At 43.4% G+C, this 25,074-nt stretch overlaps 1 protein-coding gene across 1 annotated transcript; it reads right to left on the reverse strand.

Moving 5' to 3' along the window:
* Window positions 1-1,287: 1,287 nt before the first annotated feature.
* LOC149284633 (ribosomal protein S6 kinase alpha-5-like) lies at window positions 1,288-18,992 on the reverse strand (the record flags this gene model as incomplete). Its single annotated transcript, XM_089496280.1, has 14 exons — window positions 18,711-18,992; window positions 17,662-17,823; window positions 17,432-17,523; window positions 16,948-17,056; window positions 16,130-16,321; window positions 15,698-15,826; window positions 14,665-14,688; window positions 5,334-5,591; window positions 4,285-4,446; window positions 4,055-4,146; window positions 3,571-3,679; window positions 2,753-2,944; window positions 2,321-2,449; window positions 1,288-1,311 (listed from the first exon to the last, which is right to left on the reverse strand). Coding segments are annotated over exons 1-14 (1,956 nt in total), but the record flags the coding sequence as incomplete, so codon positions are not given.
* Between the last annotated feature and the right edge of the window lie 6,082 nt (window positions 18,993-25,074).

Here is a 25,074-nt window from a genome sequence, read left to right on the forward strand (position 1 = left end):
ATGCATTTTCAACATAGTGTAATACAATGAAGGGAAGGCAGGGGAAAGACTGGTTTTAACAGCATATTAGTGCAACATGGTGGTGGGGGGTCGGACATTTAAACAGATTAACTGAAACAATGGTTTGTCACTCTCTGGTTGCAAAAGTTATGACGTACAATAAATAATTGCAAAACATCATCTGTGTTGGCAAAGTACACAACCAATCCCAAATCAATATCAGTGCTCCATAGTTACATAGTTCATAAGGTTGAAATAAGACCATCAAGTTCAACCCTTCTACCTAACTTTCCTACTCTTGATCCAAAAGAAGGCAAAAAAACCCCTAATTAAGCTAATTCGAATTCTGCCATCAGGGGAAAAAAATTCCTTCTTGACTCCAAGAGGCAATCGGATTTCTCCTTGGATCAAGGATATTAATGTTACTCTACTTATAGCCCTGTATGTCATGCCTTTCTAAAAAAAAAAATATCCAGACCCCTTTTGAAGGCATCTAATGAGGCTCCAGAATTGTACCGCTCCACAGTCCTCAGAGTCTCTAATGTTTGGGAAATATGGTAAAACCTGTTCCAGGGGAAAATCAATAGGAACTGACCCCCTGTACATAAACACAGATGTCTTTTAGAAGGCCAGGGCGCATAGTCGGTATGGAGAATGCTGGCCCTCAGGCCTCTTCAGGGGCCCCAGTGATGGAGGCTTCTGTTACAATGACGGAGAGCTGCTCCGTTGTGAAATCGTAGGGGCCAGCAGACATACTCTGATGGTGCGATGATCATATCTTGCGATTTTTCTGGCTCCGGCTACCCGGAGCCCCTCCCTTGCGGAATGTGTGTAGGTGGTCCGACTGACGTTGCGGGCAGTCCAGCTGGGCACCTGTGGACAACAAAGAAGGACAGTTTCAGGAGTCAGGCAGTGCAGGTACAGGAGCTGCTTTATTATTTCTAGAAGTTTAAAAGCTTACCGTAGAAGTGGATTTACTGAATGAGTGGTCTTTGTTGGGCCCGCTTGATCAGCATTTCACAGCTTGGTGTTGAGAAGGATGCCATCTCTTTCCGTCAGCCAGGCTGGGCCCTAGAACAAATAATATAGACAGAAGCAGTACTGATGTAAAGGACTAGATCCAGTAAACGCTGTTAAGCGGTCGGAGAGCTGCTCTGTTGTTTAATGGTAGGGGCCAGCAGACATACTCTGTTGTATGATCAGTGCGATGATCATATCTGCGATTTTTCTGGCTCCGGCTACCCGGAGCCCCTCCCTTGCGGAATGTGTGTAGGTGGTCCGACTGACGTTGCGGGCAAACCAGCCGCGCACCTGTGGACAACAAAAAAGGACAGTTTCAGGAGTCATGCATTACAAGTATAGAAACTATTTTGGTATTTCTAAAAGTTTAAAAGCATGATGTCATGTGTGATGGTGGATGAGCTGCGCTGTGATGGTAGATGGCAGAGGGTGATGTGCTCTGCTGGCATAGTAGATGGCAGAGGGTGATGTGCCCTGCTGGGATGGTAGGTGGCAGAGGGTGGTATGCTCTGCTGGGATGGTATATGGCGGAGGATGGTGTGCTCTGCTGAGATGGTTGTTGGCGGAGGATGGTATGCTCGGCTGGGATGGTTGATGGCGGAGGATGGTATGCTCGGCTGCGATGGTTGGATGGTGGAGGATGGTATGCTCGGCTGGGATGGTTGGATGGTGGAGGATGGTATGCTCGGCTGGGATGGTTGGATGGTGGAGGATGGTATGCTCGGCTGCGATGGTTGGATGGTGGAGGATGGTATGCTCGGCTGGGATGGTTGGATGGTGGAGGATGGTATGCTCGGCTGGGATGGTTGGATGGTGGAGGATGGTATGCTCGGCTGGGATGGTTGGATGGTGGAGGATGGTGTCCTCGGCTGCGATGGTTGATGGTGGAGGATGGTATGCTCTGCTCGGATGGTAGGTTCTGTTGTCGTTTGTTGCGCCTTCAATGCTTGATGTGATGCAGCAAGGAGGTGGTGTCCCAATCTGGTGACTTCAGCAACAATCTTCTGTAACTAATTTCTGAAGAAAAAAAAAAAAAAAAAGATTAAACTACTACTACTATACTACTATTGATAAAAGACAGTCCAGGCACAGCATGGGTGTCCTCTGATGGTCTGGTGCAATCAGCCTCCAAGAATGAGAGGTCGTTCCTCAGTTGTTGATGGAGATCCTCAGTTGTTGAAAGCTGTTGAAAGAAGAAAGATTATACCCTGATTTAAAGAACATGTCAACAGTTCTTACAAAACTTTTGAACTATTGCTAGAAAGTCTCGGATGGTTTAGTATAACGTGTGTGTACTTACCGACAGTGGAAGGTACGGTGGCAAGATTTTACGCGCCTCCAAGTCCTCCCAGTTTAGGCTGCTGTAGAATGGATGCAATCTGATGTCATCGCTGGCACCAAGTCGGCATCTTGGATCTTTCATCAAGAGCTATAAATAAAAAAAAAAAAGCAATTGCTGAATAGCACTCTTTTCTGACACTTGGGCCCATTGTCCCTCATTGCCAACATTTTGGAACACCTTATACTCCCATTAGGACTGGCGCATCAAAGAGAATGGTTGACAGAAGGCGATAATTGCTGTCAAAAAGTATATGGATCCTGATCCCACTCTTAACTAAATGAATGCCCCTAACGTGACTCTGTGGCCTTTAACATTGTTGCCACGTACCTAGTCAGATTACCCTCTTTACAGAACGGTCCCCAGGTGTAGACATCGGTGTGTCCCACTCACCTTAGTTAAGATGTCCTTGCTCTCTTCTGTTAGCTGGCTTGGGTACCAGTACTCCTCGGTGACGATGAGGTAGAAGTAATCCCTCTTGGGCAGCCATTCTGAGAATGGGAGGCGCCCCGCCAACATGCTGTAGAGGATGACTCCGAAAGACCACCAGTCCGCTGTAGCGCCGTACGCCTTGTTAAGAAACACCTGCAAGAAAAAAAGTAATAATTTGAGATAACCTTTTCTCTGACCTTCTTTAGAAACAAAATAGATCTCATGATTATATCAGCTCCTAAACTACAGAATAATACAAAAGAAACGAATGTGGCATTTTTACGTGGCACTATACCAAGAATTCAAAAAGTAAGCCTGTTGGACTTAAAAACAAACCCATTTCTTGGTGGACGTTGGTCTTTAGTATACATTTCTAATTTAACCCTTTCTGGTATAGTCCTCATTCCCCGCACTATATGGTATACTCTGAGGTTCATGGGCTGCACGTGTAATCTACATGTAATTCCTGCAACATACATTGGATACATCTACTAAGGGGGAGGGGCTTTTAAATAGTTTCATTTATTACTTTTACTATTTGATTTGGTGTTTATAGGGAAATAATGGGGTGTTTTTAAACATTTTTACCAATATGTTGTGATGCAGTAGTTTATCCTAATTTAGATGCCTGTTAACTAACCCTAGCATCCAGAGGGTTAAATTGTGTTCCCTTTTCCTTGTGTTCCCTTTGCTTCTACCAATATTCAGCAAAATTAGAAAGCACAATATATAAAAATAGAAATTCTCACCTCTGGGGCCATATGGGTGTGTGTCCCTGCTGCTCCTCTGGTTGTGGTGTCCCCGGTGATGTCCTCTGCAACCAGGCCAAAGTCCGCGATCTTCAAATGGCCATCGCCGTCCATCATCACGTTGTCAGGCTTGAGGTCCCTAATCCGAAAGATAAACATTATTTATTTTTAAAATTACATTTTTTTTAAAAAGTGCAAAAACAAAACCAGGGAAACAGAAGAGAGAAGAGAGTTCAGATATGAGAGGTCACTATAAAAACAACCGATGAATGACTCCACGTCTGTGTAGAAATTGGAGGCCACAGATGATCTCTGCCGAATAAAACCTGGTAGAAGAAAAAAAAAAAAAAGAGATGAACAGGCTAGTTACGGACATATGGATCATTGTATGGAGCATAGTGATATACATTATGAAACTGTGTCCACTAATAGGTATCCACCCCTGACCCTTTTACCTCTGCCCAGTCACAGTTCCCCTTCTCTCAGACCCCTTCTCTTTCACGTCATAACTTACTGCGCTGATTGGGGCTGCAACCGGCCGGCTTTCCGGAGATACCTGTCCAGGCTCCCTGCGCTGAGGTACTCCATCACGAGGAATGCGTGGTCCTGATGAAAAAGACACAAAAAAAGCACATGACCATATGTTGAAGCATTATAGATATAGATGCCCGGTTAGATCTGGAGAAGGAGCATAATGCCAGCCATATATTCAAGTGGACAAGGCTTTCAAATGAAATCTCCTACTGGTGACTGGAAAGCGGCAAAGCCACGGCACAAAAAGGCGCTCTCTCCTGCGAGCTCCAGTATTCTTCTTTCTCGCAGGATGCTGCTGGTACTCGCCGCTCTTTTCCTGATGACTTTTACAGCCACCAGCAGTCCAGCGTTCCTCCAGGAAGCCAGCATGACCTGAATGAAACACAGATGGGAGATACGGTTAGGTCAAGTACATGATGATCAGTAATTGCATTTGCTTAAAGCTTAGCATTAATAAAACGGCTGACCTGGGCCAGGGAATGGCCCTGTTCTCAGGGTGCCCAGTTATTTGGCTACTCATTACTGCAACTTGGCACTGGTGGCACATATACAATAAATGACCCGGTCATAGCGCTTTTAAGCACTAGGCTTCATAGCCTAGTTAAAAATACCCATATTTAATGTGAAGTGACCAATTGGCATCTGGATTAGGCTGCACAAATGGCCAATGAGCTGAAGTACGGGCAGTGTATTTCTTACAGTGAGACTGTTACTCATTTTCTATTTGAAAACAAAACAAAAAAACAGTATAATAGATATTTTAATTATTATTTAAAAAGTAAATGTTTTCATCCAATCCCCACTCTTTCTGAATGTTCTAATGTAGTCTAATATATTTTAGATATCCTGGGATTTCCTTGAGCAGTAAATTGTAGCTAACATGTTTGGTTTTCCAGGATTATGTTGCCAACTATGGGAAACTCACAAGGTTGCCACTGAAAGGGTTGCACTCTGAGGGCTGGTTGATGTGGTATTTGTAAATATGGATTTCCTTCTGTGTTCTATTTAGCATCAAAGATACATTGTTACATGCCCAATACAGTAGTGATTGAAAGCTCCATCAGCCAATGGCTGCCTTGCCTGCTGCCCAACTGCCACGGAGATGTCTGTTAGCTCCTCAGTCTGCTCCCTCCCATGTAATGATTATCATACAAACTATCTTCCTGTAGCTTTCCAGATCAACCAATTAAGCTCAAATACATGGATATAACTTTCTGGATGGAATTTAAACTGGATAGAAGAAAAGCTTATGGACTTACTCGGCCAAATCCTCCTCTCCCCAGTTGGCGGTGGTATGCGAAGTCCTGTACAGAGAGGCTCCTCGCCGGTCCATGCGTTGATGCGCTTGATGGCCTCCTCTTCTTTTCTGCATCTCTTCGGGGGCTGCTGCTGTCGTCGCCGTCCGCTTCCCTCTTCCTCTTCTTGGGGTTCCCGTCTCCGGTCTTCTTCTTTGATCTTGCTTGAAGGTCTCTCTGCTCAGGTGAAGCTTGGCTCTTCTCCTCAACTCTTCTCTTGGTCTTCCAAAAAGCAACAAAAGCCATTCCTTGGGTATACGTGCAAAGCCTCGAAAAACTCAGCTGCCACGTACAGTGCGCGGAAAAGCACAAGGATATGCCAGGCGGCGCCCTATATATATAGGTTTGTGTTGATGATGTCATCGCAAATGACCAGTAAACTGGCATGCGGCGATGGCGGCCATCTTTGTTTGGGTTTTTTTTTTCAGTTGTTTTTTTTGTACATCTTACAAACATGTATGTTAGTAAATCCCTAATTAAAAAAAATGATACCAAAACAAATGTAAGATAAACTGCTTTGTTATTAACACGTGCAAACCATGCTTTGTCTTTTTAACTATTAAATATTATGGAGTTTTGTGTGTGGTTTTTTAAAAATATATATATTAATGATGATGTAGAGAGGTTCATGTGTCTCTAACTGTATGTATATAAGTTAGGCTAATGGGTAATTATAACACTTTTCATATAGCCATCTCTTATAAAGTATGTTGCAAAAAATAACCATTTTCTGTGCAGCCTTTGAACTTTAGTAAAAATAATCTATTTTTCACTATTTAAATATATATATATATATATATATATATATATATAGTTGTGTGTATATGTGTGTGTATTTACCTTTAGAGTCCCATAAGGTGGGGTGAGGGGGCAAAAGAGGAATTGGTAAATTAGTTACACAGATAAGAAAAGGGAACAAATCCTTGTTGGGGCATTTATCCAGGGGTGTGAAGACGGTAAGGAGCATTTGTAGGAGAGGCTTGGTTTGAACATTCTCACTCCGCTATTCATTATCATGGTCCAACGCTAACATATTTACATAGCAGAAGGGCTGAGCCGGCCCGTATACTTCATAATAAAATGGGTGAGGGGACTCTGGAGAAATCTCATCGAGGCCCCCCACATTGCTCATGGTGGGCATTTACAGGGGTCTCTGGTGGGAGACTTAATGATGCGCTATGGACACTGTGCTTATGAGATTTCACTAACTGATGGATATAAGAGAGGATGGATGTTGTTAAGAACCTGGGACCTTCCCTGTGAAGGCTCCCTCATTTCCGGGAAGATCCGTGCATGCTGAGGGCACAAGGAGGGCTATCTCCAGACATCCTTATGTTGGAGTGGAGTAGGATAGGCAGTGATCTCTGTAGGGCCGAGATCACCTGGTTTCTACAGGCAGTGTTTGTCATCCTCAAAGCAAGTTTGTCCCCAAAACATTTGTAAATAAAAATTATTTATTGCAAAATCATTATGGACAATGCATTCAATATGTCCAAAGTCCTAGAGGGAAGTCCTACATGTAGTAACTGTAACTGGAGTTTATAGAATGTTTATCCCTTGCTTTCGAGGTATATACATACAAAACCGTGCTATAAAATCCCGTTACAGTTACCACATGTGGAACATGCCCAACAAGGTCCTGTCGAATCGAAAACAAAACTCAAAGCAGCAGGAGGCTTGATTCATAGCACCGAACGGTTTCAATAAACATTGCAGCCATCACATACAGTTAAATGCATACGATAGTTGGGAGGTAACTTCTAATTTTTGTGCTGACACCCCAATCCCCCCCCCCCATTATACATAGTTGGGGAAATTCTGTAGAATCCCCCATATGCTGTTATCCTTTCCGACCATCTCTTCAGCTATTTGCTGCGAAGGATACATGTTCTGCCCTATCGGATTGTGTCCCTATGAGCCCAGGCTGCGCGTTTTATGAAAATAACATCAATTTTGCATAGGTGTCACATTATTCTGCCTCATTGCCGGGACTGGACACCTGTGGACACCGAGGAATACGGAAACTTTAAATGACCCTGCATTCCCCATGCACAGGGAGGCGATAAATCTCTACTGCCCACAGAAACCTGTCAGTGATGTTCATAGAACCGCAAAAGGTTTAAACGTAACTGAAAGTGGTATACCTGACGTCAAATATAACATTGATCTCTTTAAATACAGCTCACCCAATTTTATGTAGGGTTTTTGTCGCAGTATATGGATAATACACTTTGAAGTACGTTCCTACTGTTACAGAACTACTAGGTTTAAATACTTTTAAAGCAGTTTTATCAGCTGGTTATTCTTCGGAGCCAGGAGACAGTTGGTGGCAGTGGATCACTAGAAATAGGTAGGTCATGGTTAAAGTGGTCTGTGAGTGGTTAGGGCCAGTATCTGACATGAAGACTGAGAAAGAAGTCACAAAAGTGAAGCCAAAACAATAATTTTAGTGGTTAAGTGAGAGGACAATAAACTCAAGCATTCAGGACACTTTGGTCCCTTCTTAAGGGTTAGTTTGGCTAAGTGATGGGAAGTTTGGATCAGTAAAGTGAATCGGATCATTTCGAGTCGTTCGTTGAAATGATCCGATTCACGATCCGAATCTTTGGATCACGCAGTGTGCCTCACAGGAGTTACTGTTTCCCAGTCCCTCCCTGCAGTCACACTGATGACTGGCCCCGCCCCTTTCATTAGAGTTCATGAACCCTCCTGCCTGCCTACTCTGGTGATGTCACTGAAGGCAGAGAATCGTTCAGAGAATCGTATCTTACAGAGGTTCGAATCATTCAGAGAATACCACTGACACCATACTTTTATAAATAAATACATTAATAATCTTCACTGCCCCCCAGGATTAAGATTCCCCTTAGTTTGCCCACCTTTACCTCTAACTGCCCCTTAAATTAACGGTATTAAATTAATTAAATTAACCCTCGGTCCTCCGCACTAAATTAACCCTAAACACCCCATTAACCATAGCTGCCCCTAAATTAACTCTTAACACCCCATTAACCATAACTGCAACTAAATTAACCCTAAAGACCTCATTAACCCTAACCGCCCCCAAATTAACCCTAAACACCCCATTGAGGGGCAATTATGGTTGATGGGCTGCTAAGGGTTAATTTAGGGGCAGCTATGGTTAGTGGGGTGTTTAGGGTTAATTTAGGGGCAGGTATGGATAATGGGGTGTTTAGGGTTAATGTAGGGGCAGGTATGGTTAATGGGGTGTTTAGGGTTAATTTAGGGGCAGTTATGGGTAAAGAAAAAATACACCGTAGTGGAACGGTAAAACGGTATTTTACCTAATACACAGGAATACGAGTATTTTTACATTTTTTTTTGTTATCTATTATGCAGTTAGTCAGCATATGTTATATACAAACAGAAATTTGGAAAAACCAATAGCCATTTAAGGTCCCCCCTTAATTCATAATGCACCTGACTTACAGAGATTTCCCTTTGCTCCCCTGATATGCCACTCTGCCCCCAGATGCCTCAAGTGGGAATAGCTAATGCCAGTGTCCCCCTTTTGATAAGTGTGAAGCAATTAACTTAGATATAGCAATTTTCACATGCGTTCTTACACATAGTCATGGAGTAGGACCTTTAGAAAAGCTGACAGAGGAACAATACTGGTTTGTGTTACAGCACTAGGTTGGAGAGAAGTACTCAAGGATAATATGAATCATATGATCATAAGAAAGTATATTCCTGTAGCTTTCCAGTTAAACCAATTAAGTTCAAATGCATGGATATAGCTTTCTGTATGGAATTGAAACTGAATCCTCAAACTCATTTTCAGTTATTAGAAATAAATGCAGCTTCATTATTGGAGCTTTTGAAGAAACCTATTTGAGGTCATTTTCGTTTTGTTTTGTTGTTAAATTGTTTTAATGAGTCCCAAAAGGTGGGGTGAGGGGGCAAAAGAGGAATTGGTAAATGGGTTACACTGATAATAGAAGGGAACAAATCCTTGTTGGGGCATTTATCCAGGGGTGTGAAGACGGTAAGGAGCATTTGTAGGAGAGGCTTGGTTTGAACATTCTCACTCCGCTATTCATTATCATGGTCCAACGCTAACATATTTACATAGCAGAAGGGCTGAGCCGGCCCGTATACTTCATAATAAAATGGGTGAGGGGACTCTGGAGAAATCTCATCGAGGCCCCCCACATTGCTCATGGTGGGCATTTACAGGGGTCTCTGGTGGGAGACTTAATGATGCGCTATGGACACTGTGCTTATGAGATTTCACTAACTGATGGATATAAGAGAGGATGGATGTTGTTAAGAACCTGGGACCTTCCCTGTGAAGGCTCCCTCATTTCCGGGAAGATCCATGCATGCTGAGGGCACAAGGAGGGCTATCTCCAGACATCCTTATGTTGGAGTGGAGTAGGATAGGCAGTGATCTCTGTAGGGCCAATGCCACTAGTTTGCCCTGAGAAGGAGCAAACTGACCCGGAGATGCGGCGAAGTATGATGTTTGCCATAAATGCCAAAGGCCGCAATTTTCCCACAAACAGCTAAAGAAGTCCTACGTGTAGTAACTGTAACTGGAGTTTATATAATGTTTAGCCCTTGATTTCGAGATATATACACATACAAAACCATTCTATAAAATCCAGTTACAGTTACCACATGTATTTGCTGTGAAGGATACATGTTCTGCCCTATCGGATTGTGTCCCTATGAGCCCAGGCTGTGCATTTTATGAAAATAACATCAATTTTGCATAGGTGTCACATTATTCTGCCTCGTTGCCGGGACTGGAAACCTGTGGACACCGATGAATACAGAAAACTTAAATGAAGCTGCATTCGCCATGCACAGGGAGGCGATAAATCTCTACTGCCCACAGAAACCTGTGAGTGGTGTTCACGGAACCGCAAATGGTTTAAATGTAACCAAAAGTGGTATATCTGACGTCAAATATAACATTAATCTCTTTAAATACAGATTGACGCATAACATATAGAAAACAGTAGCTGCGGTACATTGATTTCTGAAGTATTTCGTCATAGCTGCACGGTATAACTTTGTATCCAGTGCATAGTACAGAGGAGTTTAGCACTTGCGGCTAATGCTCCAAGTTTAGATCCGAAGAGTGCTGAGTGTGCTAAGGTGCCTGTCATCTTTTACAGAGGGCACCCGGGATTTGTTGAGCCCTCATTTAGGCAAGCAAGTGTTTTTTAAATGTATTTTATGCGGATATAACCACAGTCTCACCCACCTGTGTGAGTTACATGTTCCCCCAGTGCTTGTTTTGTACAATCCTCTGGTGAGGGCAGAGGCAAGTGCTTCTGCTGGCACTGGTACTGTGCTAGTGGAGACCGCAGTCCCATCCACTACCACAGTCTCTGGGGCCACAGAGAGAGAGAGGTGAGCAGAGGCCAGCGGTACTCCGCCCCGATGCCAGCTCTTCTGCTGGTGCTGTAATACCCAGGCTCTGGGGCAGTCCGCCAAACACTGTCTAGCAGCTGTCGGTATGCCCTTTCCAGCTGCCGCCCTTTTATGACCAGATAGTCCAGATCAGGTCTTCTTCGAGACCAAGCATAGCCTCTGTATTCTCCAATGTCCTCCAGATCAGAGTCCCCTTCACTGCGGAATTCAAAGAAATCAGTGAGACTCTCCCACAACAATCCAGGGCCATCAAAATCCTCTCCCTCTGGAGACCATTCTGTCACATTCCCCAAATATGCTTGCTGTGCATGCCGCTGCAGAGCCCGATATCGGTTGTCCAGCTCTACCTCCTGTTGTACCAGCTTGTCCAATTCGGATACCCATTGCTCCTGGGGTTGCTATCCCAGGAATGTCATCCATCGGTCCCGCTGGTCCCTAATCCTTTGTCTGGAGCTTGGAATACACCGACCTCGGCATATAACCCCTTAAGGACAATGGGCGGTCCCTAAACCCATTGAAAACAATGCATTTTGAGCCTGTACATGTACGGGCTTTGTCATTAAGGGGTTAATAGCCTCCTGGAGGGCCACCTCCCATAGTGACCCTTGAATCTGTTGCCTCAGTTCCTGATATTGTTCCGGAGGCAGAGCAGGAGGGGATGACCCGCAGCAGCCCCTGGTATTCTGAGGCCACGTCCGTGTCCCTGTCTAGGCGGGGCCGGCGCCACCTATAGGCAAAGTAGGCGCCCGCAGAGGGGCCCCATAATATGCCTTTTAACCCCCTTTATGCCACTGTGCCTCCAGAAATGCATTTTAACCCCCTTTATGCCACTCTGCCTCTAGAAATGCCTTATATCCCCCTACATGCCACTCTGTCCCATGATGTGCCAGAGTGGCATATAGGGGTATAAGGCATTTCTGGAAGCAGAGTGGCATATAGGGGGTATAAGGCATTTCTGGATGCAGAGTGGCATATAGGGGGTTAAGGCATATCATGGGGCAGAGTGGCATATAGGAGTGTATAAGGCATATTATGGAGGCATAGTGGCATATAGGGGGTATAAGGCATTTTGGGGGCCAGAGTGGCAAGCCTGGGGCAGATGTGCATAACTGGGGGGGGGGGCAGGCTGGCAAATAAAAGTAAATAAAAACAAGAAAAAAAAAATCTCAATCATAGCTTTTATTAAATATAAAAAAATAGTTTAAATGAATTAATAAAGAAATAAAAGTTTCTTACAAGAATATCGTGAAGAATAATGTGATCGCTGAATAAAATGGAACTTTTCAAATTTAATTTATTAGGGCCTTTTAACACTTTTGCTTTCTGGCATTTTAATACAAAGAATGTGATAAAAACAATGGTTTATAGTTATTTGTATGGCAAATAGTGTGACTCGGGTATGTATTAGGGGTGCGTGCGGGTACATGAGCTTCACCGCGAGATAAACTAAAATATGGTGCTGGTCTTCAAATGTTTCCAGGACTGCTTTTCATTCCCAGTCCGGCCCCGGCCGCGGTCATTCATTAGAAGCGCGGCCGCGGCTCGCAGTCACTATGGGAAGGAGTGGGAGCGAGTCAGCCAGTTAGGAGGACCTTATGGGAGCGTCGCGGCACGCGACGTCAGATATACCACTTTCGGTTACATTTAAACCTTTTGCGGTTCCGTGAACATCACTCACAGGTTTCTGTGGGCAGTAGAGATTTATCGCCTCCCTGTGCATGGCGAATGCAGCTTCATTTAAGTTTCCTGTATTCATCGGTGTCCACAGGTTTCCAGTCCCGGCAACGAGGCAGAATAATGTGACACCTATGCAAAATTGATGTTATTTTCATAAAATGCACAGCCTGGGCTCATAGGGACACAATCCGATAGGGCAGAACATGTATCCTTCACAGCAAATACATGTGGTAACTGTAACTGGATTTTATAGAATGGTTTTGTATGTGTATATATCTCGAAATCAAGGGCTAAACATTATATAAACTCCAGTTACAGTTACTACACGTAGGACTTCTTTAGCTGTTTGTGGGAAAATTGCGGCCTTTGGCATTTATGGTAAACATCATACTTCGCCGCATCTCCAGGTCAGTTTGCTCCTTCTCAGGGCAAACTAGTGGCATTGGCCTATTGTAATTACACCCCTGCCCTGCGCATAGATGTTGCTGAGCTGCTGTCTGCTGAGACTTGGTTGGGGGCGGCCCAGCATAGCAAGCATTAAAAGAGGTGGGGTATAAGTGTGTGTGATAAAATGGGAGGGGCTTGTGGGGGTGGAGCCAGGGGGTGGCAAAATTATGTTTTGCCTAGGGTGGCAAAAATCCTTGCACCAGCCCTGAGTCTAGGCGACCAAAGTCTGCCGTCCTGTCAGTCAATCATGGTAGGAAGGAAATGTCCCGCCGCTTGCCACCAATGTGACGGGATGCCCTGTACCCCGACTTGGTACATCCCTCAATCGCTGCTTCCCAGCTCTTACAAGAACTGTATAGGGGCACACTCCAAAGCACCGACTCTCCAGTCACACAAATCACTAGCCGAAGCTTAATGCAGGACGAAGTACAAGAACTGTTTATTCAGAGTGACATGCAGGGTTTTAAATACAGACATAAATGCATTTTCAACATAGTGTAATACAATGAAGGGAAGGCAGGGGAAAGACTGGTTTTAACAGCATATTAGTGCAACATGGTGGTGGGGGGTCGGACATTTAAACAGATTAACTGAAACAATGGTTTGTCACTCTCTGGTTGCAAAAGTTATGACGTACAATAAATAATTGCAAAACATCATCTGTGTTGGCAAAGTACACAACCAATCCCAAATCAATATCAGTGCTCCATAGTTACATAGTTCATAAGGTTGAAATAAGACCATCAAGTTCAACCCTTCTACCTAACTTTCCTACTCTTGATCCAAAAGAAGGCAAAAAAACCCCTAATTAAGCTAATTCGAATTCTGCCATCAGGGGAAAAAAATTCCTTCTTGACTCCAAGAGGCAATCGGATTTCTCCTTGGATCAAGGATATTAATGTTACTCTACTTATAGCCCTGTATGTCATGCCTTACTAAAAAAAAAATATCCAGACCCCTTTTGAAGGCATCTAATGAGGCTCCAGAATTGTACCGCTCCACAGTCCTCAGAGTCTCTAATGTTTGGGAAATATGGTAAAACCTGTTCCAGGGGAAAATCAATAGGAACTGACCCCCTGTACATAAACACAGATGTCTTTTAGAAGGCCAGGGCGCATAGTCGGTATGGAGAATGCTGGCCCTCAGGCCTCTTCAGGGGCCCCAGTGATGGAGGCTTCTGTTACAATGACGGAGAGCTGCTCCGTTGTGAAATCGTAGGGGCCAGCAGACATACTCTGATGGTGCGATGATCATATCTTGCGATTTTTCTGGCTCCGGCTACCCGGAGCCCCTCCCTTGCGGAATGTGTGTAGGTGGTCCGACTGACGTTGCGGGCAGTCCAGCTGGGCACCTGTGGACAACAAAGAAGGACAGTTTCAGGAGTCAGGCAGTGCAGGTACAGGAGCTGCTTTATTATTTCTAGAAGTTTAAAAGCTTACCGTAGAAGTGGATTTACTGAATGAGTGGTCTTTGTTGGGCCCGCTTGATCAGCATTTCACAGCTTGGTGTTGAGAAGGATGCCATCTCTTTCCGTCAGCCAGGCTGGGCCCTAGAACAAATAATATAGACAGAAGCAGTACTGATGTAAAGGACTAGATCCAGTAAACGCTGTTAAGCGGTCGGAGAGCTGCTCTGTTGTTTAATGGTAGGGGCCAGCAGACATACTCTGTTGTATGATCAGTGCGATGATCATATCTGCGATTTTTCTGGCTCCGGCTACCCGGAGCCCCTCCCTTGCGGAATGTGTGTAGGTGGTCCGACTGACGTTGCGGGCAAACCAGCCGCGCACCTGTGGACAACAAAAAAGGACAGTTTCAGGAGTCATGCATTACAAGTATAGAAACTATTTTGGTATTTCTAAAAGTTTAAAAGCATGATGTCATGTGTGATGGTGGATGAGCTGCGCTGTGATGGTAGATGGCAGAGGGTGATGTGCTCTGCTGGCATAGTAGATGGCAGAGGGTGATGTGCCCTGCTGGGATGGTAGGTGGCAGAGGGTGGTATGCTCTGCTGGGATGGTATATGGCGGAGGATGGTGTGCTCTGCTGAGATGGTTGTTGGCGGAGGATGGTATGCTCGGCTGGGATGGTTGATGGCGGAGGATGGTATGCTCGGCTGCGATGGTTGGATGGTGGAGGATGGTATGCTCGGCTGGGATGGTTGGATGGTGGAGGATGGTATGCTCGGCTGGGATGGTTGGATGGTGGAGGATGGTATGCTCGGCTGTGATGGTTGGATGGTGGAGGATGGTATGCTCGGCTGGGATGGTTGGATGGTGGAGGATGGTATGCTCGGCTGGGATGGTTGGATGGTGGAGGATGGTATGCTCGGCTGGGATGGTTGGATGGTGGAGGATGGTGTCCTCGGCTGCGATGGTTGATGGTGGAGGATGGTATGCTCTGCTCGGATGGTAGGTTCTGTTGTCGTTTGTTGCGCCTTCAATGCTTGATGTGATGCAGCAAGGAGGTGGTGTCCCAATCTGGTGACTTCAGCAACAATCTTCTGTAACTAATTTCTGAAGAAAAAAAAAAAAAAAAAGATTAAACTACTACTACTATACTACTATTGATAAAAGACAGTCCAGGCACAGCATGGGTGTCCTCTGATGGTCTGGTGCAATCAGCCTCCAAGAATGAGAGGTCGTTCCTCAGTTGTTGATGGAGATCCTCAGTTGTTGAAAGCTGTTGAAAGAAGAAAGATTATACCCTGATTTAAAGAACATGTCAACAGTTCTTACAAAACTTTTGAACTATTGCTAGAAAGTCTCGGATGGTTTAGTATAACGTGTGTGTACTTACCGACAGTGGAAGGTACGGTGGCAAGATTTTACGCGCCTCCAAGTCCTCCCAGTTTAGGCTGCTGTAGAATGGATGCAATCTGATGTCATCGCTGGCACCAAGTCGGCATCTTGGATCTTTCATCAAGAGCTATAAATAAAAAAAAAAAAGCAATTGCTGAATAGCACTCTTTTCTGACACTTGGGCCCATTGTCCCTCATTGCCAACATTTTGGAACACCTTATACTCCCATTAGGACTGGCGCATCAAAGAGAATGGTTGACAGAAGGCGATAATTGCTGTCAAAAAGTATATGGATCCTGATCCCACTCTTAACTAAATGAATGCCCCTAACGTGACTCTGTGGCCTTTAACATTGTTGCCACGTACCTAGTCAGATTACCCTCTTTACAGAACGGTCCCCAGGTGTAGACATCGGTGTGTCCCACTCACCTTAGTTAAGATGTCCTTGCTCTCTTCTGTTAGCTGGCTTGGGTACCAGTACTCCTCGGTGACGATGAGGTAGAAGTAATCCCTCTTGGGCAGCCATTCTGAGAATGGGAGGCGCCCCGCCAACATGCTGTAGAGGATGACTCCGAAAGACCACCAGTCCGCTGTAGCGCCGTACGCCTTGTTAAGAAACACCTGCAAGAAAAAAAGTAATAATTTGAGATAACCTTTTCTCTGACCTTCTTTAGAAACAAAATAGATCTCATGATTATATCAGCTCCTAAACTACAGAATAATACAAAAGAAACGAATGTGGCATTTTTACGTGGCACTATACCAAGAATTCAAAAAGTAAGCCTGTTGGACTTAAAAACAAACCCATTTCTTGGTGGACGTTGGTCTTTAGTATACATTTCTAATTTAACCCTTTCTGGTATAGTCCTCATTCCCCGCACTATATGGTATACTCTGAGGTTCATGGGCTGCACGTGTAATCTACATGTAATTCCTGCAACATACATTGGATACATCTACTAAGGGGGAGGGGCTTTTAAATAGTTTCATTTATTACTTTTACTATTTGATTTGGTGTTTATAGGGAAATAATGGGGTGTTTTTAAACATTTTTACCAATATGTTGTGATGCAGTAGTTTATCCTAATTTAGATGCCTGTTAACTAACCCTAGCATCCAGAGGGTTAAATTGTGTTCCCTTTTCCTTGTGTTCCCTTTGCTTCTACCAATATTCAGCAAAATTAGAAAGCACAATATATAAAAATAGAAATTCTCACCTCTGGGGCCATATGGGTGTGTGTCCCTGCTGCTCCTCTGGTTGTGGTGTCCCCGGTGATGTCCTCTGCAACCAGGCCAAAGTCCGCGATCTTCAAATGGCCATCGCCGTCCATCATCACGTTGTCAGGCTTGAGGTCCCTAATCCGAAAGATAAACATTATTTATTTTTAAAATTACATTTTTTTTAAAAAGTGCAAAAACAAAACCAGGGAAACAGAAGAGAGAAGAGAGTTCAGATATGAGAGGTCACTATAAAAACAACCGATGAATGACTCCACGTCTGTGTAGAAATTGGAGGCCACAGATGATCTCTGCCGAATAAAACCTGGTAGAAGAAAAAAAAAAAAAAGAGATGAACAGGCTAGTTACGGACATATGGATCATTGTATGGAGCATAGTGATATACATTATGAAACTGTGTCCACTAATAGGTATCCACCCCTGACCCTTTTACCTCTGCCCAGTCACAGTTCCCCTTCTCTCAGACCCCTTCTCTTTCACGTCATAACTTACTGCGCTGATTGGGGCTGCAACCGGCCGGCTTTCCGGAGATACCTGTCCAGGCTCCCTGCGCTGAGGTACTCCATCACGAGGAATGCGTGGTCCTGATGAAAAAGACACAAAAAAAGCACATGACCATATGTTGAAGCATTATAGATATAGATGCCCGGTTAGATCTGGAGAAGGAGCATAATGCCAGCCATATATTCAAGTGGACAAGGCTTTCAAATGAAATCTCCTACTGGTGACTGGAAAGCGGCAAAGCCACGGCACAAAAAGGCGCTCTCTCCTGCGAGCTCCAGTATTCTTCTTTCTCGCAGGATGCTGCTGGTACTCGCCGCTCTTTTCCTGATGACTTTTACAGCCACCAGCAGTCCAGCGTTCCTCCAGGAAGCCAGCATGACCTGAATGAAACACAGATGGGAGATACGGTTAGGTCAAGTACATGATGATCAGTAATTGCATTTGCTTAAAGCTTAGCATTAATAAAACGGCTGACCTGGGCCAGGGAATGGCCCTGTTCTCAGGGTGCCCAGTTATTTGGCTACTCATTACTGCAACTTGGCACTGGTGGCACATATACAATAAATGACCCGGTCATAGCGCTTTTAAGCACTAGGCTTCATAGCCTAGTTAAAAATACCCATATTTAATGTGAAGTGACCAATTGGCATCTGGATTAGGCTGCACAAATGGCCAATGAGCTGAAGTACGGGCAGTGTATTTCTTACAGTGAGACTGTTACTCATTTTCTATTTGAAAACAAAACAAAAAAACAGTATAATAGATATTTTAATTATTATTTAAAAAGTAAATGTTTTCATCCAATCCCCACTCTTTCTGAATGTTCTAATGTAGTCTAATATATTTTAGATATCCTGGGATTTCCTTGAGCAGTAAATTGTAGCTAACATGTTTGGTTTTCCAGGATTATGTTGCCAACTATGGGAAACTCACAAGGTTGCCACTGAAAGGGTTGCACTCTGAGGGCTGGTTGATGTGGTATTTGTAAATATGGATTTCCTTCTGTGTTCTATTTAGCATCAAAGATACATTGTTACATGCCCAATACAGTAGTGATTGAAAGCTCCATCAGCCAATGGCTGCCTTGCCTGCTGCCCAACTGCCACGGAGATGTCTGTTAGCTCCTCAGTCTGCTCCCTCCCATGTAATGATTATCATACAAACTATCTTCCTGTAGCTTTCCAGATCAACCAATTAAGCTCAAATACATGGATATAACTTTCTGGATGGAATTTAAACTGGATAGAAGAAAAGCTTATGGACTTACTCGGCCAAATCCTCCTCTCCCCAGTTGGCGGTGGTATGCGAAGTCCTGTACAGAGAGGCTCCTCGCCGGTCCATGCGTTGATGCGCTTGATGGCCTCCTCTTCTTTTCTGCATCTCTTCGGGGGCTGCTGCTGTCGTCGCCGTCCGCTTCCCTCTTCCTCTTCTTGGGGTTCCCGTCTCCGGTCTTCTTCTTTGATCTTGCTTGAAGGTCTCTCTGCTCAGGTGAAGCTTGGCTCTTCTCCTCAACTCTTCTCTTGGTCTTCCAAAAAGCAACAAAAGCCATTCCTTGGGTATACGTGCAAAGCCTCGAAAAACTCAGCTGCCACGTACAGTGCGCGGAAAAGCACAAGGATATGCCAGGCGGCGCCCTATATATATAGGTTTGTGTTGATGATGTCATCGCAAATGACCAGTAAACTGGCATGCGGCGATGGCGGCCATCTTTGTTTGGGTTTTTTTTTTCAGTTGTTTTTTTTGTACATCTTACAAACATGTATGTTAGTAAATCCCTAATTAAAAAAAATGATACCAAAACAAATGTAAGATAAACTGCTTTGTTATTAACACGTGCAAACCATGCTTTGTCTTTTTAACTATTAAATATTATGGAGTTTTGTGTGTGGTTTTTTAAAAATATATATATTAATGATGATGTAGAGAGGTTCATGTGTCTCTAACTGTATGTATATAAGTTAGGCTAATGGGTAATTATAACACTTTTCATATAGCCATCTCTTATAAAGTATGTTGCAAAAAATAACCATTTTCTGTGCAGCCTTTGAACTTTAGTAAAAATAATCTATTTTTCACTATTTAAATATATATATATATATATATATATATATATATATATATATATATATAGTTGTGTGTATATGTGTGTGTATTTACCTTTAGAGTCCCATAAGGTAGGGTGAGGGGGCAAAAGAGGAATTGGTAAATTAGTTACACAGATAAGAAAAGGGAACAAATCCTTGTTGGGGCATTTATCCAGGGGTGTGAAGACGGTAAGGAGCATTTGTAGGAGAGGCTTGGTTTGAACATTCTCACTCCGCTATTCATTATCATGGTCCAACGCTAACATATTTACATAGCAGAAGGGCTGAGCCGGCCCGTATACTTCATAATAAAATGGGTGAGGGAACTCTGGAGAAATCTCATCGAGGCCCCCCACATTGCTCATGGTGGGCATTTACAGGGGTCTCTGGTGGGAGACTTAATGATGCGCTATGGACACTGTGCTTATGAGATTTCACTAACTGATGGATATAAGAGAGGATGGATGTTGTTAAGAACCTGGGACCTTCCCTGTGAAGGCTCCCTCATTTCCGGGAAGATCCGTGCATGCTGAGGGCACAAGGAGGGCTATCTCCAGACATCCTTATGTTGGAGTGGAGTAGGATAGGCAGTGATCTCTGTAGGGCCGAGATCACCTGGTTTCTACAGGCAGTGTTTGTCATCCTCAAAGCAAGTTTGTCCCCAAAACATTTGTAAATAAAAATTATTTATTGCAAAATCATTATGGACAATGCATTCAATATGTCCAAAGTCCTAGAGGGAAGTCCTACATGTAGTAACTGTAACTGGAGTTTATAGAATGTTTATCCCTTGCTTTCGAGGTATATACATACAAAACCGTGCTATAAAATCCCGTTACAGTTACCACATGTGGAACATGCCCAACAAGGTCCTGTCGAATCGAAAACAAAACTCAAAGCAGCAGGAGGCTTGATTCATAGCACCGAACGGTTTCAATAAACATTGCAGCCATCACATACAGTTAAATGCATACGATAGTTGGGAGGTAACTTCTAATTTTTGTGCTGACACCCCAATCCCCCCCCCCCCCATTATACATAGTTGGGGAAATTCTGTAGAATCCCCCATATGCTGTTATCCTTTCCGACCATCTCTTCAGCTATTTGCTGCGAAGGATACATGTTCTGCCCTATCGGATTGTGTCCCTATGAGCCCAGGCTGCGCGTTTTATGAAAATAACATCAATTTTGCATAGGTGTCACATTATTCTGCCTCATTGCCGGGACTGGAAACCTGTGGACACCGAGGAATACGGAAACTTTAAATGACCCTGCATTCCCCATGCACAGGGAGGCGATAAATCTCTACTGCCCACAGAAACCTGTCAGTGATGTTCATAGAACCGCAAAAGGTTTAAACGTAACTGAAAGTGGTATACCTGACGTCAAATATAACATTGATCTCTTTAAATACAGCTCACCCAATTTTATGTAGGGTTTTTGTCGCAGTATATGGATAATACACTTTGATGTACGTTCCTACTGTTACAGAACTACTAGGTTTAAATACTTTTAAAGCAGTTTTATCAGCTGGTTATTCTTCGGAGCCAGGAGACAGTTGGTGGCAGTGGATCACTAGAAATAGGTAGGTCATGGTTAAAGTGGTCTGTGAGTGGTTAGGGCCAGTATCTGACATGAAGACTGAGAAAGAAGTCACAAAAGTGAAGCCAAAACAATAATTTTAGTGGTTAAGTGAGAGGACAATAAACTCAAGCATTCAGGACACTTTGGTCCCTTCTTAAGGGTTAGTTTGGCTAAGTGATGGGAAGTTTGGATCAGTAAAGTGAATCGGATCATTTCGAGTCGTTCGTTGAAATGATCCGATTCATGATCCGAATCTTTGGATCACGCAGTGTGCCTCACAGGAGTTACTGTTTCCCAGTCCCTCCCTGCAGTCACACTGATGACTGGCCCCGCCCCTTTCATTAGAGTTCATGAACCCTCCTGCCTGCCTACTCTGGTGATGTCACTGAAGGCAGAGAATCGTTCAGAGAATCGTATCTTACAGAGGTTCGAATCATTCAGAGAATACCACTGACACCATACTTTTATAAATAAATACATTAATAATCTTCACTGCCCCCCAGGATTAAGATTCCCCTTAGTTTGCCCACCTTTACCTCTAACTGCCCCTTAAATTAACGGTATTAAATTAATTAAATTAACCCTCGGTCCTCCGCACTAAATTAACCCTAAACACCCCATTAACCATAGCTGCCCCTAAATTAACTCTTAACACCCCATTAACCATAACTGCAACTAAATTAACCCTAAAGACCTCATTAACCCTAACCGCCCCCAAATTAACCCTAAACACCCCATTGAGGGGCAATTATGGTTGATGGGCTGCTAAGGGTTAATTTAGGGGCAGCTATGGTTAGTGGGGTGTTTAGGGTTAATTTAGGGGCAGGTATGGATAATGGGGTGTTTAGGGTTAATTTAGGGGCAGGTATGGTTAATGGGGTGTTTAGGGTTAATTTAGGGGCAGTTATGGGTAAAGAAAAAATACACCGTAGTGGAACGGTAAAACGGTATTTTACCTAATACACAGGAATACGAGTATTTTTACATTTTTTTTTGTTATCTATTATGCAGTTAGTCAGCATATGTTATATACAAACAGAAATTTGGAAAAACCAATAGCCATTTAAGGTCCCCCCTTAATTCATAATGCACCTGACTTACAGAGATTTCCCTTTGCTCCCCTGATATGCCACTCTGCCCCCAGATGCCTCAAGGCACTACAGCACTAGGCTGTAGAGAACTAGTTAATGATAATATCATAAGAATGCATCTATTACACTTGCTTTAATTATTACTTCATAATACCTTGTAGTGACCATATCCTTATGCAGTACGATGTTGGCTATAGAGATAAATACTGAGGGATGGCTGGCCGTGTTGCCGATGGTGAGGTCACTGGCAGTGTCAGTGGCGTGTTGGCCTACTCCTGTACAAATGTTTCAAAATTGACGTGGTGTGACTTGGACTAGTCCATTGCATGTTCTAGTGCATATGCTATTTACTAAGGGATGGGGAGTCGCAGGGGAACCAATTGGCTTTACCTACCGACTGGGCCAGAAGGCCCCAGACCTCCCCTGGGAAGTGCCCAACTAAAATGCAACTCATGTAACACAATATGTCACTACTGGTACTTTTGTTTTATGTGTTCACAACATACTTACCTATCTGTACGTAAGGAAATCAGAGCAGAAAACATCATATACTCAGTTTGGTTTTCTGACATATTGACTCCACTTTTTAAGATGGCGTTTTTGTAATAGGTACCAAGGTCATGGTACAGATACACTGCTTTGAAAAATGTCAGCAAAATTTAATTCAGGAAATCTCTATTTTTTTTTAAATAAAATTGCGGTAAATATCTAGCAAACAGCTAGTAAATAACAAAGGCTATATTTATTTCTCAATATAGTCAGTGTTTAACCATAACTGGCAGTCTTTTATGTCATTGCCACATTAATCACTGACCATAGCTGCCAGTTTCTCGTTTCTGCGCATAGTATTTATTCTTCACATCCTCTCACAGAACTGTTATTGACAGCGTTTCCATTTTGCAATGGGTCACTAAGCATATGTGGGCATTCAGCCTGCCAGCTACTTGAAGGCAATTATGTGGTTTATCACCCAGAAAGGCAACTCTGGGCAAAAGGTTAAAAGGCTAGCGAAAGAAGTTCTTGATAAACTGCTGATTGTTCTGCTATAGCCAGATCTAATGTGTGATCTCAGTAATTGTTATCTATAGTGCTACAATGTACTGTTATTTATGGGAGTATAAACTGTCAATGATTTCACTGTTGGGAAAATGATGAAACAAACATTTATATGAAAAGTTTGCATACTCGTTGACATAAGCATTTGAGTTGTAAAACACTGTATTACCATGCCACCAATCTTTTCCTTCTTCCTCCCGCTGACAGTACACGTGCCGACAGTGTCCATAACTATTGGAAGGTTTGCATAATCATTTTCCTAAGTGTTAAAAATTTGTTTAAAGCCACTTTGAAAGGGACAGTGTTAGGTGACTCAGAGAAATCACATAAATTCCATACGCATGGGCCTTCTTTCAGTAGCCCAAATCTTGGATTCTTTAAGGACATAATTGGAACACCAATGGGACCTCATTGGACCATAGCTTGTTGTAACATGTAAACGTGTAGAAGGCATTATACCAACTTGTGCTATCATGAGGATAGATAAGACCTTGATCAGCAATACATTATGTTTATTATTTACATTGATTGTTACATCACACCATATAGAACCTTTACTGGACCAAAAGAAGGTAGCCAAACAATTAAACCCTCAGAGGGATCGAGAGGGGCTTCTGTGAGGAAAATTTTTAGATAAACGGAAAATAATTTGACCTGCAGTGTTAAGTATGGATTTCAAATGAGATATTTGAGGGGGGGGGGGCAAATTGAGAAGGTTGAAATTGTTCCGCTGGAGTAGGAAAAGGGCAAGCAGTAGATTTTTTTTTCCGAAGTCTCCGTTTATTGGAAAGGTAACATTGCATAAGTTGGTGGACATAGTACATCAGGCATCAGAACACAATTGTACGCATCGGGCGAGTATTACACAAGATGGTAACAGTTCGGAAAGATATATCTGATGACAATTATACATCAAATGCGACAAAGGTTGGTGTACCATACAAGAAAGATACAGCGTGCATAATATCATAGGTACAATGTCACAATGTCACAGGGTATGGCTATAGATGAGCTTGTATCGGAGAGTTGCCGAGATGAAACAAGCGAGAAAACAAAAATAAAAATGAGAGAACAGAAACAATAACATCAATAACACTGCACGTGAATAGACGGATGGATGGAGCGCCGTCTCCAAAAGCGTACTCAGAGAATGGCATCGCAGTAGAGCAAAACGTCAAACAGAGGTGAGTCATATGCATACGAGTCAAAGAGCAACTTAGTCTAGATCAGGGGGGGGGGGTTGCAACAAAATTACCCAGAACGGCCTGAAAAAAGGGGGAGGCCAGGAACTCCCTCCAGGGTAGCCACTTCAAGCTGTTTTTATATCCAAAACCCCTGGAGGTCATGACCAACTCCTCCATTTGACATATGAAGTTGACCTTCCTCAGCCACACAGAAACAGGCGGGGGCGTAGCCCGTCGCCAAAAGCAGGGGATGGTGGCCCTGGCTGAGCAGTAGATTTTTAACAGTTACAGATGAATGGAGAATTATCAGTTTTACTGTCCTAGTCTCTATTAGAGAATCATAGTATGGTTATAGATGACAAATGAGTCTTGGAACCAAATAATAAAAACAAAAATTCACTTTAAAATGGCAGATGCAAATAATTTTCTAGAAAAGGAAAGTTTGCCATGATGTGTGATGGCTTCCGCCTAAGAGATTTGGAGATGTATAATGAACAGACTACATCTTTAAAACAAAAAATGATTGAAAAAGGATGTGATGAGACAGAGAAGTGGCACAAATTGATTGTCCAGCAATACTAGAATATAAAAATAAGAGATTACATAATCTAATAATCAATACTAGAATATAA

Source organism: Sceloporus occidentalis, unplaced genomic scaffold (assembly GCF_023333645.1).
Source record: "Sceloporus occidentalis isolate IW3139 unplaced genomic scaffold, rSceOcc1.0.p SCAF_89, whole genome shotgun sequence".
Lineage (NCBI taxonomy): Eukaryota > Metazoa > Chordata > Lepidosauria > Squamata > Phrynosomatidae > Sceloporus > Sceloporus occidentalis.